General features: G+C 35.7%; 1 protein-coding gene across 1 annotated transcript; it reads right to left on the bottom strand.

The window, feature by feature from the left end:
• Window positions 1-2,210: 2,210 nt before the first annotated feature.
• LOC135732099 (ectonucleoside triphosphate diphosphohydrolase 2) lies at window positions 2,211-8,220 on the bottom strand. The gene is made up of 9 exons (XM_065250003.2): window positions 8,101-8,220; window positions 7,422-7,539; window positions 5,921-6,071; window positions 5,570-5,729; window positions 4,644-4,871; window positions 4,230-4,493; window positions 3,861-3,980; window positions 3,110-3,244; window positions 2,211-2,999 (listed from the first exon to the last, which is right to left on the bottom strand). Exons 1-9 carry the CDS (start codon window positions 8,206-8,208, stop codon window positions 2,772-2,774), a joined length of 1,512 nt encoding a protein of 503 aa, XP_065106075.1. The 5' UTR covers window positions 8,209-8,220; the 3' UTR covers window positions 2,211-2,771.
• Window positions 8,221-15,320: the final 7,100 nt, after the last annotated feature.

Raw genomic sequence — 15,320 nt, 5'->3', positions numbered from 1 at the left:
TTATAGACGTTGTTCTGCCTCCTGCTGGAAAACAATTAATTTAGCTGAATTTCTGAAGAACCAATGCTATTCTTTTCGGTTATGATAAACTGATCTAACTCCTTAAAACCATTTCCAAAAATCAGTTCATATCTTAGATTCAAAGTACACACAATGAGCCTTAAAAGGGTTTACTTTCAAGTAAGCAAGCTTTTAATTTGTAGGGTGCTTTTATATATATATATTTTTGTCTGTTGAGGAAAGATATTTTTGACAAATATTGATTACATTTGTATTGTCATTTAGGTCATGGGTCAAAGTTTCAACTAGACTTTTGCTTTCTCTACTAGTGGTTTTGTTTGGTTTCAGACACTCAAACAATCTTAAAATGAGATCAGTTTTTGACATTTACTTCAGGCTAAAATTTCAGCAACATTGTATTTTTGTATTCCTAGGTGAACTAAACACATTAATCTATGGGCTTGATGAAAACAGCCCTTAGTATTAAACGTATTTACTTGTATTTTAATTACTAAATATTTTATTGAATTACTACTCTCCTTATCAAAACCCTACTTACATCCAAACCTTTTCATAACCACTTGAGGTCGCCATGTCTACGCATCTTGTGATAGGAGATGTGATGTCAAAAATTAAATTATAAGTAAAATTCCACACAAGGTTAACGAAATGATAATATTAGTAAGATATAATGTTTTTTGTAGGTGTTAAACAACATTGACATAACCAGGATTAATGATTAAGTGTAAAATATTTAATATCAAATAGCTAATATTTTACTTTCCGCGCCATCCTTACCTAGTCATTGTGCACCACTGGTATTTTAAAGAAATCCTCAGTGTGCATTGTGTTTAAATACAGTCACGTGACACAGATGGTTTTTTTTTAACGTGACACCGACGCAGATCCGTTTCCATGGTTTCCATGGAACGTTTTGTTTATGACGTCGTAGGTAAAGCAGCTTTCCCTGAATCGAGTCATTCTGAGGTAAGTATCAACGGGTTGGCACATTTCTAAAAGGCTCCAGGTTATATAACGGTAAAGCGGTTAGAAAACATTGTTAAATCTTCGTAGAAATACTGGTGTTAGATGTTGTTAGCTGTTTCTTTATTTAAAGTTAAAATATTTAAGTATTATTTTTATTTAATATTTAAATATTAAACTTAATGTTAGATGGTAATACAAGGTAACGTTTCGAGCTATCTTATGAACACGATTTTTAAATGACGATCAGCGATTACATTACTAAAACATTTTATCAAAACAAACCCATCCTTATTGAGATTTGCCACTGTTGTGTTTGGTGTTTGCTTTTAGATTCTTTGATTTTTTTTCTTAACTCAGGTGCAGCGCCCTCGGCGGGACACGCGGCTGTCTGTCCATAGTTTATTGTGTTTAGACCACAGGTTTAGACAGAATCTAGAATAGTGCCCTGTTCTGCATAAAGGGCGGGCAGGGGGCTGCAGTTCACCCCAGGGTCTCACAGAGTTAAAAGTAGGGTGTGCACGGTAAGGCAGGACGGTCGGAAGCAGTGCAGGCCCTAGATTTTTTAAATCAAATTTTCAAAGTATTTAATGGTAAACACCAATGTGGTTTAAGTAAATAAATAAAAGATTGTCTTTTCAAAAATATTTTAGGCTTGATAGTTAAAGAAAACTGCGTCCTTATAACCGCGTTTATTCCCATAAACTTTTATAATATAGTATTTAATATATAGTATATTTTTTATAATCATCAATGCTATGTCTGGCTCTCTCTCAATGGGTTTTTTCTCCCTAGGACTTTTTCCCCGCAGGGTTTTTCTCCTAGGAGTTTTTTCAACCCCTTGAGAGTCAGCTGACATTAGCTTAACTTAGAGCTTTCTTCTATACGTGACCGCTCACGCTCACTAGTACGGTTTAATCTGAGCTGCTGTACTTTTTTGCTGCTATTTTTGTTGTCCTATGATTTTCCTGTGATTTCTTTTGTTTTTATTAATGTAAAGCTGTTTTGTAATAATTACACAATTGTGAAGCAAATAAAATTGAATTGACGCAAATTGTCGTTTCATGTGTGATGATGTTTGTTGACTTTATGGACATCCACAGATGCCACACTGAATTCTATATCATTTGATTATTTATTTTATATCACCAATGTGTTACAACATTTGAATTGGTTGTTGATATAACTCCACTGAAATGTTAAATATAAGTTGCCGGTGTCTTTTCTGTTTGTAGCTCTGCAGAGTTAGATTTTTATTTGTGCTGTAAATTAACTTTTTGAAAGACTAGAAGACGATCAATTACAGATTTTCTATTTATTCACAGCCTAAATGACTGATCCATGCTTAAAGCTCCTGGTTTTGTCTATAAATATGTTTTAGCTCATGATTCAGTCTGCTGTAAAACCTAAATGGGTTTTCCATTAATAATGTATTACAGAGAATGGATTTCAATCTTATATTAATCAGGTAGTTCACTAAATTGAACACATGAAGGCAAAGAAATTTTTTTCAATTGCTCAATGTTGCTCGAACAGATGAGACACTGAATAGGCTTTTGGCGAACAACACATAAAAAAAAACAGAAAACAGTTCTCATTGCTTTCGCTTGCCGAGAAAATGATTACACCACTATGAAAAACCTTCATAAAAACAAATGTTTTTTTTTTTAATAATGGAAGAAAATAGAAAAGAAACAAATTTAAGCCTAGATTAGGCCCGTAAAAAGGCCTATTGGCCCATTGTTTCTAAAAAGGTAGGCAAACAATTCTTGCCAAGGATAGAAAAACTATGAAGTGCATACTGATAAAGGGGAACAACAGCCTTTAGTGCCATTCCTGTGGTAGGTTAGTACAAGACAAATAATTGATGCAATAAAAAGGACTGAGAAGAGAAAAATTGCAGCACGGCAGGCATCTGGATGCAGTGCTTTTCTAACTGACACATCTTCAGAAGGCAAAAGGTTGCTTAAACTTAACATGTAGCCAAGGGCCCACCCAACAGAAGTGTCTTCAGCCTGCAGAGCAAAGAAACATGAGTCATAAATATACAGATTAACTTAGAGTTTATTTATTTACTAAGCATATAAACACATATACTGTATGTCTTGTATTCTTCTGGGCTTACTTTCTCTTGAAAGGAGATGTGCGGGAAGGAGAGATCATTGAAGCCATAGCCTCTGATCAGGAGCGCATTCACAAGGACAGAATCTGCACAGTAGTCCCTCAAATAGTTCCCCTCATTAGGAAACTTATTTTGCATCTGGGGTTAAAGAAAATATATCCCTTTAATAAAAACTAGGTTTAATAACTGTATTTTTAATTCTGTAATTTAATTAATACAAATTTGCCCACTCCTTAATTTTTAAATTCGCATAAAATCTCAACAGTCTCAGGGGAAAAGTTGTTGATTTTTTCTAAGCAAACTGATAAAAACTGATTTAAAGACCACAGTTAGGTCATCATTTCTATTTTAAATCTTTATTACAACATGTATTAAAAAATGAAGTAAGGTGATTGTCTTATTAAAAATTGTGCATGTTTTCAGTATAGGTCTCAGTATATGGGGATGCTCATTTGCATTCAAAGAGACATACACAAAAACAGCACTTTTTTCTACACAATCAAAAAGGGGTCTTTTTAGCATGTTATAATAAATGATCCAGGCACTTTGCAGGCACATTTTGGGGGCACCTGAGATTTTGGGATACTACTAGACATCTTGTAAAATTGCCATATTAGGTGATTTTAAAGTGTAAGATTTAATTTTGTGAGGTATTAACACAGCATATGTTGGTTAAAAATAAATATATTCGGGGTGGAAAAAATTGTTATTTTAAAATTGCAGGTCTAAATAAATTATCTCTGCCGAGTGGTACCTCCTGAAAGCTCATGTTGCAGACAGCACGGGCAGCGTTTTCTAAGTGCACTGGAAAGGTGATGGTGATGCCTGTAGCTTTCTGTAGGAAGTCAATAGTGTAGAAGAATGAAGAAAATGCCTGTGTAAGAGAGAAGATTCCATAATCATAATTATTACATAGTGGTTATATGAAAAGATTTATAAGATACACCCTACTACACAAAGAAGACATTAGATGGACATTGGGCATTATTTTTCAACCAAATGATATTTGTGAAATGCGGTCAAATACCTCAGACAATCATTTTAACTTTTATATCAAGCTGTGTTACAATTTAAACTAGCACACTTTGTAACTGTTCATATAATGCAGTATGAAATCTCCTACCATAAAGTTTCCTGTAATGTTGGGCTGGAAGACTCCATCAAAAGAGCATTTGGAATAAGAACAGTTGTTAAAAGAGAAGAGTTGAGAAATATTTCCCAGGCATTGATTGAAATTTCCGCTGCCAGTTATTTTCAGGTTGTCATCAGGTTTATAAGGAGTTTGTCTGTTAATGCATGGAGAATCAAACACGCTGACCAGCTGTATGGATTCACTGTAACCTGCAGGATAGCAGGGGTGAACTACAGAACTGTCTGAGCCCTGAGTCTGTAAGACATGTAAAGAAATTGATAACATCAGTTATTTTAGCATGTGTACAAAGTGATTGTAAAACAAGGGTGTCCTTGCCGTGATCTTTAGCATTCGTCAGAGAATAAAATAATATCTAAAGGTTAAATAACTGGTAGCACACTTAACTGTTATCAGATGTGCCAGCAGTCTGAGTAAAACTTGATCTTTCCCGTAACACAGAAAGCTCTGAGTGTAAATGTTATAATCTCGTCCATACAGTCGCAGATTCATCAGGTTGTCCGTGTCCTCTACTATCTGCTCCGTCTCAAAGGTGATCTGAGTTGAAGCTCCTCCCAAGTCTAAAGCACCAACCATCTCTTTTCCTGGGAACACCCATTGACCCACTAAACCATACTAGAGATAAAGAGGACCAGAATAAACATTAGTGCTACATTTATATGTGGCAGGTACTGAAAAGTGACTTAAGCTATACATTTTATCAGCATGTATTTTTTTACTATAAACATTCCCTGAGTTTCGAACCCATGACCCTGGTGTTGATACTAGTGTGCACACTTGGCCATTTAAGCACTATTTTTGCTAAATTCCATAACATGTGCATCAATGAGCCTTGGCCGCCCATGACCCTGTTGCCAGTTCACGCGCGGGACCACTTTTGATAGGTATTGACCACTGCAGACCGGGAAAACCCCACAAGAGTTGCAGTTTTGGAAATGCTCTGACCCAGTTGTCTAGCCATCATAATTTGGCCCTTGTCAAAGTTGGTCAGGTATTTACGCATGCCCATTTTTCCTGCTTCTAACACATCAACTTTAAAAACAAGTGTTAGATAAATGCAGGAAAAATGGGCAAGCGTAAGGATCTGCGACATTGGCGACCAAAGCTCATTGATGCACGTGTGGAGCAAAGGCTGGCCTATGTGGTCCAATCCAACAGATGAGCTACTGTAGCTGAAATTTCTGAAAAAGTAAATGCTGGTTCTGATAGAAAGGTCTAGTGCCTCAACGAGTCAGGGCTGTTTTGGTGTCATACACAATATTAGGCACTGGTCCTAATGTTATGGCTGATTGGTGTATATATATGGGCCTTACCTTGACAAATTTCTCAAGCAGGTAGTTGACTGTGACCCATCCATAGGCTCCCTCCTCTTCTCCACTTAAAATCGTGGCTCCTTTAAAGCTGAACGGGTAGGACTTCAGTTTATCTACCACTTCCTCCATAATCTCATCTGACTCTTTGGGTTTAGAAATACTGTGATATGAGACAAATGTTTATTCAAACCCAATTATTAAAATATTATGTTTTTATGCAATATTCTTAAAAGCATAGTCATGTCATAAATTGTGAAATGGTCATTGTTAAAGGAAACAACAAGTGATATGGAATAGGAGATACACAGTATAGGCCTTATAATAATTATCATCTTATCAGAGTTGTCTTACTTCAGTAGTCTCATGCCCGCTGTCGCCCCAAGATACAGAGGAGTGCGTTTGTGTCTAGACTCAGGGATGTCCTGTACAGCTTGATCCATACATTCCTGAAGGCTCTGGGCTGCTCCTCCTTTGATACCCGCATAACTGGAGATCCCACCTCCTGGGAGAAATAATAAGAGAACTGAACTGAAACTCCACTTACAATTATAAGAGGAAAAGATGTCATTTTCAAAATGAAAATTAAATGGTGAATTGTGTATCATTTAGGGGGGGTGCACACCAAAGCGCTTAGCTGAAAAACTTCTGCTTTGATTATTAGTCATTAAACGATGCGCTTGTTGTTTGCTGTGAGCCAAGTGAGAAGTGACATTGACGAGCTAAGCGTTTCACCCAAAGTTGAACGTTTTCAACTCTCGGCGATCAGCGCGGACAAAACCTGCCAGCTGCTGGCGTTTTTGAAAAGCAAAGCGCTTCCATTGAAAACAACTAAAAACATACACGGGCGTATTGGTGTGCACACTCCCTTAAGGGGATCGCACACCGGCCACTCAGCTCAGCTTCGCGCAGCATCGCGTCGCGTCTAGGGCAACTCGGAGGTATTGTAAACCGAAAGTGCACATTAAATAGCGCGAGCTTCGTCAGATAGCGTCTACTTCAAAATGCAAAATATACGTTAGCAGCCAATGTTAATCGTTAATGATTTGGGACAAATATGATGTTATTTAATGTTAAACTATGTGAGTGGCGCTGTGTGGTGCAACAGGGATTTGAGCAACTTCCTGAGTCACAGCTGGGCAGCGCGGACATAAAGGTGCTTAAAAGGTTTTTTTTTGGTTCCTCAAAGAACCATTTATTCAAAGGTTCTTTAAAGAATAATTTCCTTCAAACTTTTTTACCTTAAAGGGATAGTTCACTTTAAAATGACATTTCTGTCATCATTTACTCATCCTCATGTTCTTCTAAACCTGTTTGAATTTCTTTTTTCTGATCAACACAAAAGAAGATATTTTGAGAAATTATGGTAAACACACAGCAGTAAGTGACCATTGACTTCCATAGTAGGAAACAATATTTTTGAAGTATTGTGATAAATGACTAAGAAAATATTTGTAATGATTGTAAGCACACAGTTGACAGTACCTATTAAATTCCATCATATTTTTTTATTTCTACTATGGAAGTCTATGGTCACTTACTGCTGTGTGTTTACCATCATTCCTCAAAATATCTTCTTTTGTGTTCATCAGAAAAAAGAAATTCATGCAGGTTTTGAACAACATGAGGATGAATAAATGATGACAGAATTTTCATTTTAAAGTGAACTATCCCTTTAAAGAACCTTTTATGAAACATAAGGTTCTTCAGATGTTAAAGGTTATTTGAAAAAACATTTTAGACAGAAAACAATCTTCTATGGCAAGCACCTTAATTTTTAAGAGTGTATATGCTTCAAAGTTTTAACTCACACTAGAATTTGCCTTTACCTTATTCTGCTGTCTCTCCTACTTACCCTTTACGTGGCACTCTGTGTGTTGACTGACAATGCCAGTTCCATTGTACTTGTTTGCTGGCCATTTGTAGATGTACATGGAAGTATGAGAAGATCCAGCATCCAGGACTATTCCATACTGAAAACAAACATAAGCCAATCTTATAGGATCATACAGCTGGATCAACAACAATCAGTACAGATTAAATGCATCCAAGGAATAAACTGTAATACATAAAATATGTTTCTGTCTCACCTGCAAACCAGTTTGCTTTACAATTCAAAGAAAAACAAAGAACAACTTAGGGCTAAAAAGAAAATGTACTGCATAAAAGATGACATTTCACTTACTTTCAGATATTCAATAAGTCAAAGGGGACCAGTTTGGTTCCCCACATTCTTTAATACTTTTACAGTACCATATATAACATGCAGTCTGTCCATCTATCAGGCTGCTTCAGTCCAGGTGAACTTGTTTATGTGTATTTGGCGACACCTACTGCATACTGTACAGCGGGTGTACAGTATAACTACACTAATGTATGATTGACATATAATCGTCTAGAGCTTGAATATAACACGACATCGGGTTTTGAGAGCTATTTTCGTGAAAGATTTCGTCTTATATTTGGAACAATACGTAACAATACGTATATGCATTGTAACCTATTGTTATTTTAATTTTATGTATAAGTATTACCATGAACTTTGCTGGTCCTTTGACGTCTTCAGTGTTGATTACGAGCAAAAGAATGCCGATGAATGAAAGAAACAAAGTCGCGCCGGCGATAAAGATTTGGCTTTGCATCGCACTTTGTAGGCTATGGGTCCGTGTATCATCCGATCATTTAATTATTACATTCAATGTGGCAAACGAAAATAGAAATAAGCTGTCCATAATTCGTTTATTTGTTTTTCTGTATGCAACAAAAAACAACGAAACCTTCAATGAATTCCCATTTTCAGCTTAAAACGAGAAATCAAATAAACAAAAAAACAAAAACGAAATAACGATTCCAAATTTCCTTTTTCTTGTCTTTATTCATTTTAATACTCTGGCGTGTGCACGTGTGCGCATGCGCAATGTACTGTGGCTAACATTCCGTGACCTATCGAATTCTGTGGCTAGAGGTCGCTGTTTAGTAATTATTCACGCGAGATCGCGCCTGGCGCCCGTGCATATTTTATCGTGAGCGCGGCAGGGGAGTTTCGCGATGACGTCATGTTACCTTGTGCTCTATGAATGAAGCAGTCAGACTTTGTGAGAAGCGAATGCGCCGATTAAAATGAAGCAAAATAAGTTCTTGCCTAAAAGACAATAACATCACAAATGTTTTTCTGTTTGTTTAAAATTCCAAATGTTTTTTACTTGGGACTGTTGCTGTTTGTTACATATACAGTATATAGGCTACTATACGTGTATAAATGTATATTACTTAGCCTATTTCAAGTGTATTATTCACTCTGGTGATTGATTGAGGATTTTGACCTGATGTTAACAGTAGCACACATACAGCACAGTAACAACAGGTTACCTAAAATCTGTGACCCCTCTGTTCCATTAAGAACTGCAATAATGTTACCCAAATTCACTTTGGGGAGGTCTAATCACACAATCTGACAGACAGTAAAAACTAAAAAGTTTTTTTTTTAGATGTTATGTTCCCATATAACTAAAAATTGAAAGGATTACAATAAATTTTTCTGCAGGAAGATTTTCCTGCTTACTATGAGTATTTCTAGAATAGATTTCATTTTAATATCACAAGAAAAATGATAGACAATGCAGTATAGGTTGAATGGGAGACATGTACACACCAGTACAAAGCATCACTAAATAACTGTATAATACTAATTCACATGCTAGAACAACACTAAATAATCATTATAATCAGTGATAATACTATATCACTATAAAATCTGCAGGACTAAGATGGTGACAGATTAGAAGGGTGGAGGTGAAAGTTAACAGTTTAAATGCATTCTGAGCAAAGAAACACATTCACATTCTCAACACAGTCCTGATTGAACAATTTTCACATTCAATCTGTAAAAAAAGTAACGGAAAGCCACAACATTTATGTTATTCCATTTCTCTTGATACCACATATTAATGCACTTAATTGGTAGTAATTGGTTGTAATTGGTAAAAACGTGCAGATTATTAAAAGCCTTATATTGTATAAAATGCTTGATGTATGGTTTATATTGTTTTTATGGAAATTTGTAGTGACACATCTCTGACAGATCATCTAGAAACGCAGATGTCCATACCAGAAAAAACATTTCTCATAGAATGTACATATCAGATGTTTGATCAGATGCATTTAGATACTCTTTCATTCATAACAGTTTAATATAACATTTATGTTTTCTATTTTAAACACTTTTTTAAAAGACATGTGTAATGTGTTCCCTATTAAATATTTTGATAACAACAAGTGAGGGAAACGAGAATTCATTAGCATTTATAACCTAAATTAAGAAAATCCGTAAAGAAAACCAAAGATTAATACCTGTATCTTCAATGTGAAGGCTATCTCTATCCTGTACTTTTCTAATTCATCTTCACTTGAAGGGAATTGAATTAGATCAACTGTCTCATCACAAAGTACCTTTAAAATATTGAAATCTATCTCTGTCCGTCCATCCATCCACCCACCCACCTGTCATCGTAACCTGTACTCATTTTAATTAGGTTTTATGAACTTTATGTTCTTAGTAAGATTTACCTAATGTGAGTCCTGGCTATAACCTGTCTGTCTGTCTGTCTGTCTGTCTGTCTGTCTGTCTGTCTGTCTATCTATCTATCTATCTATCTATCTATCCTGCTGGGTTGTTTTTAACCCAATGCTGGGTAAATATTGGACTACATAACACATGCTGGGTTATAAATAAGCCCATGACGGGTTGTTGTTAACTCCATGAGTTGAAACAACACAAAATTACATTGAAACAACTCAGCATAGGTTTATGTAATAACCCAACATGTGTTCTGTCCAATATTTACCCAGCATTGGGTTAAAAATAAACCAGCAGAATTCAGAATGTATAGGGATGGGCAGTATTTTTTAACCCTTGTGTGGTGTTCGGGTCTGTGGGACCCGTTTTTAATGTTTACTATAAGAAAAATTATGCAATTAATTATTGTTTCAACCTCAGATTCATTGGGCTTGGCTCATTTTCTATAAAGAACATAAAAATAAACACATTTATCATTACTGTACACTGTTCACCCCCCTACGCATTTATATTACATATGTGGTGTTCGGGTCCACTGGACCCGGGGTTAATAAGAGTGTAAAAATTGAATGTGCTATGTAACTTCACTCTATTTTTCTTCTATCTGGGACTCCTGTGAGTGCATGAGTGTGTTTGTATATATGTCTGTACTATGTGATGGATGCATGCCAGAGTTTTGTCCTTCTGCACTTGCTGTAACAGCACAAGGATACAACATGTTATATATCAAGCATGAACACTCATCTGCCCCCACTGTCCCAAACACTTTACCTTCTGTCTAACAGGAACCATTCTACATTTTCCCATTATCTCCCTTACAAAAAATATCCATGCTTGTATTATAGTAAAAGTGTAGTAATCATGGTAAATTGGTGTATTGATTACCATTTGTAAAACCATGGGTTTACCACAAAACCTATGGTGTGTGCGCGCACGTGTGTGTGTGTGTGTATGAGTGCGTGAGAGAGAGAAAGTAAATAGAGAAGTAGAAATAGAGAAAGAAAATTTTTATATCCAAGCATTTTTATCATTTTAGGTTGTAGCCAATAGCAACACATTTTACTGCAGTGTGTGTGGACATAAGATGGACAGGACGACACAGTATATGTCTATAAAATGCAAGAAATTCATATGCAACACAGCTACATGGTAAAAATCTGCTTCTTATGTGTTGTGTAGGCTGGCATGAACAGGTTATGTGTTCAATGTGGATGATGTGTTATGATACAGCATCTTTCCAGATGGGGCTTGTGCTGTGTAAACTGACACAAATGTGTACAATTTCAAACTAAGTTCAAAGAATTAAACATCAAAGTGATGAAAAACGTATTTGAGATGAAAAAGTGATAAATACTTATTTAAGATAAACATGTTTTTCCCCAATATCTGGGAGAGAATAGAATTTTCTTCTCTTATTTCATATATCACAAAAACGAATAGCACTTTAATCTATAAATAGTCCTCTACTAGTGGTAAATGACAAATATTAACCATAAATTCTGTCTATATTACTTGCAATAAGGCTAAATTACACATCTGTAAACAGTTTTACATAAATTTGTATGACTGCATTGTTTTAGGATACGAATAATGCCGTGGGTCCACTAGACCCACAAACATTGTCTAAGTAACAAAAATATGAACACCACACGAGGGTTAAAATAAAAAATAGTATTTTGTATTTGTATTTGATAGGGTTGATGAAAATGCCTTCTTATTTTGTATCAAAATACTTTAGTGTTTTGTATTTCTAAAATACTGTGTAAGAGTTAGAAGTCTACATGATGACATCATAGAAATGTGGCCTGTTTTTTTTCCGGTTAAATTCTATTTGACATTTAAGTTAATATTCTTACTATTAATGAGTATGTGTCATCTATACTTTTATGTCTCTTAATAGATTCAGTGGTTGGAGTTTGGTTAATACTCCTTGGTTAAAATCTAAACATATTGATAATTTAATAATTGTTGAAATTATAAATTTTTTTAATTTTCAACTGCTTAATAGGTGTCCAATGATTTGACAGACAAATAATTGATTGCCGAGTATTGTACACCTAGTTGAAGTAGCTGTTTTTGATATTTTGGTTTGCATACCATTGCATGAATGACTGCCTGAAACACAATATATTATTATATTTTTGATAACAATCAAATGATTAATTATTTAGAAACTAGTTATGAATACAGGTGCCATCCGTTGTCTTCATCTATCTATCTATCTATCTATCTATCTATCTATCTATCTATCTATCTATCTATCTATCTATCTATCTATCTATCTATCTATCTATTTATCTATCTATCTATCTATCTATCTATTTGTCACAGATTTCGGTAACTGGTTGTTACTGTGCAACAGATTGTGTGAACAGTATGTGTGCTACTGTTAACATCAGGTCAAAATCCTCAATCAATCACCAGAGTGAATAATACACTTGAAATAAGTAATATACATTTATACACGTATAGTAGCCTAGTACTGTATATGTAACAAACAGCAACAGTCCCAAGTAAAAAACATTTGGAATTTTAAACAAACAGAAAAACATTTGTGATGTTATTGTCTTTTAGGCAAGAACTTATTTTGCTTCATTTTAATCGGCGCGTTCGCTTCTCACAAAGTCTGACTGCTTCATTCATAGAGCACAAGGTAACATGACGTCATCGCGAAACTCCCCTGCCGCGCTCACGATAAAATATGCACGGGCGCCAGGCGCGATCTTGCGTGAATAATTACTAAACAGCGACCTCTAGCCACAGAATTCGATAGGTCACGGAATGTTAGCCACAGTACATTGCGCATGCGCACACGTGCACACGCCAGAGTATTAAAATGAATAAAGACAAGAAAAAGAAGATTTGGAATCGTTATTTCGTTTTTGTTTTTTTGTTTATTTGATTTCTCGTTTTAAGCTGAAAATGGGAATTCATTGAAGGTTTCGTTGTTTTTTGTTGCATACAGAAAAACAAATAAACGAATTATGGACAGTTTATTTCTTTTTTCGTTTGCCACATTGAATGTAATAATTAAATGATCGGATGATACACGGACCGCTATGCTACTTTGAGCTGTTTTAGGTTTGCTTTGGATAAACGCGTCTTCTTAATATATGTAAGCGAAAGTACAATGAAAACATTAGTTATGATACTTCAATTTAAAACATCCGACGCCTGAGGTGTTTACTTCATACTAAAGTAATCAGACCTGTCAAACAGGTCCGAATCTGCAATCTATCATCCGTATACGTAAAAGGTTTGGGGTTTCAGCAAATAATTTTTAAATGAAGCAAATGGGTCAGTTTGTGTGGTGTGGCGCAAGTTTCTATAAAACCATATTTGGTGTCATACATACATACAAAAAGACAGACAGCCATTAACCTCTTTGTTTTAGTTATTTTTATCGTCGCTATTATTGTCTACCATATGGTGAAGTAGCACATACAAAAGAAACTCCCAAATTCCACACACTACTTCTGCATGCGAACAATAGGACACTGTGGGGCGCTATAAGGAGCATAATTCCCATGAATCAAAGGGGATTTTGGTAGTTTAGTAATGTAAAAGCTGACATGCAGATCGATGTGTAGAGAGTGAAAAAACTTTAATATAATTGATAATGATTATGTTTTGTAGAGGGAGAGAAAGTTTAAAAAATGTTATTGTAGTAGATAAAGCTAGCCGTATTAAATTACAGACCCTTTTAGGATTCTAAACTTAAACTGAAGATGAACTTAAACAATAAAAGGGAGTCTTAAATGTTGGTATAAGTTATAAAAACAGATGCCACATTCATAAGATTTATATAGCCTACTACTACATGCAGATTTCGTTTCAACCTTTTGATCAATAGGTGGCGCCATCCTCTTACCACATAAGAATCGTTGAGGAAAGCCTTGAAGATCTCCAAATCAAGGCGGTAACCTCTGTAGGAGTGAGTGGGAGCTCTGAAAAACTGGAGCGAGGCTTCTTATAATGAATGACAGATAGACAGGGCACACTCAACCCCCCCCCCTCCCCCCCAGTTGTAGTCATTAACACCACCACTTGCTTGGAGATCTCTGTTCTGTGGCAACAAGGAGTGTTCAACTTCATGCGGCGTCAAAATGACGTCAAAGTACCGCGAGAGCGATTCGAAACTACACATCTATGTGGGATTTCTCGAATCGCTCTCGCGGTACTTTGACGTCATCTGCCTGTCTGTTCTTGCAGCGCCGCTTCAAAAACAAGCTTATTGACTTGGAATTGTCTGGTGTGTTGAATGATGTGATAGGGAGTGCATTGTGAACAATTTACTAACATATCAATTTTCCACTTGAATAATACAACAAGATCATTTCTGAAATGCAAGAAAATATACCCTAATATGACTTTCTTACAGTTCGGTAATATTTGCTTCACAACCTATTTTTTTACGGTCTATGTTCACAACAAGAAGGTTCCTGGTTTGAATCCTGGGTGAGCCACAAGACCTTTCTGGAGTTTGCATGTTCTCCCTGTGTGTTTCAGATTAGGTACACTGGAGTTACTAAAAATTAACTCTAGGTGTGTGAGCCCTGTGAAAGACTGGCCATCTGTCCAGGGTGTTTCCTATCTATAATGAGATGCAGGGATAAGCTCCATCCTTTCCATGTTATGATATGCCTTATAACAGTGGTTCTCAAATTTTTTCATCATGTGCCCCCCCCCCCCCTTTGTATACGGTGCATTCCTGTGTGCCCCCCCCCCCCAAAGAAAATGTATAACAATTTTGTTCTAAATTTAGACAAAACATATTACAGTATACAAAGTAGTGCTGTTGGTTAGTAGCCTTATTTTTTTAGGTTTACTTACACAGAATTCATGATAAATTAATGTATTTTATAAAATGTCATAAAACTTGGGCCCCCTGGCACTATCTCGCAGCCTCGACCCCCAGTTTGAGAACCACTGCCTTATAACACAAGAAGAACCACTATATAGACATCCTCTATAACAAAGACACATTAAAAAAATATTAGTACAGCCTTAATAGTAATACTATACACTACGGTTGGTTTCCCAGACATTGCTTATCTTAGTCCTAAAATGCATGTTTTCTTAATTTAAAAACACCTTGTATTGACATCAGTGCTATTGTTTTGTCTTAAGATGCACACCAGTATTGTTTTTTGTAATGTTTGTTTGTAAAAACTACTT

The sequence above is a fragment of the Paramisgurnus dabryanus genome, chromosome 5, assembly GCF_030506205.2.
Source record: "Paramisgurnus dabryanus chromosome 5, PD_genome_1.1, whole genome shotgun sequence".
In the NCBI taxonomy this organism is placed as follows: Eukaryota; Metazoa; Chordata; class Actinopteri; order Cypriniformes; family Cobitidae; genus Paramisgurnus; species Paramisgurnus dabryanus.
This window is presented reverse-complemented; position numbering and strand designations above follow the sequence as displayed.

Coding starts and splice junctions, on each gene's coding strand:
- LOC135732099 (XM_065250003.2), bottom strand. CDS start 8,208: ATGCAAAGCCAAATCTTTATCGCCGGCGCGACTTTGTTTCTTTCATTC. Junction 6,072..7,421: donor CACAGAGTGCCACGTAAAGG/GTAAGTAGGAGA, acceptor TATTTCTCCCAG/GAGGTGGGATCTCCAGTTAT. Junction 3,981..4,229: donor ACATTACAGGAAACTTTATG/GTAGGAGATTTC, acceptor TCTCTTACACAG/GCATTTTCTTCATTCTTCTA.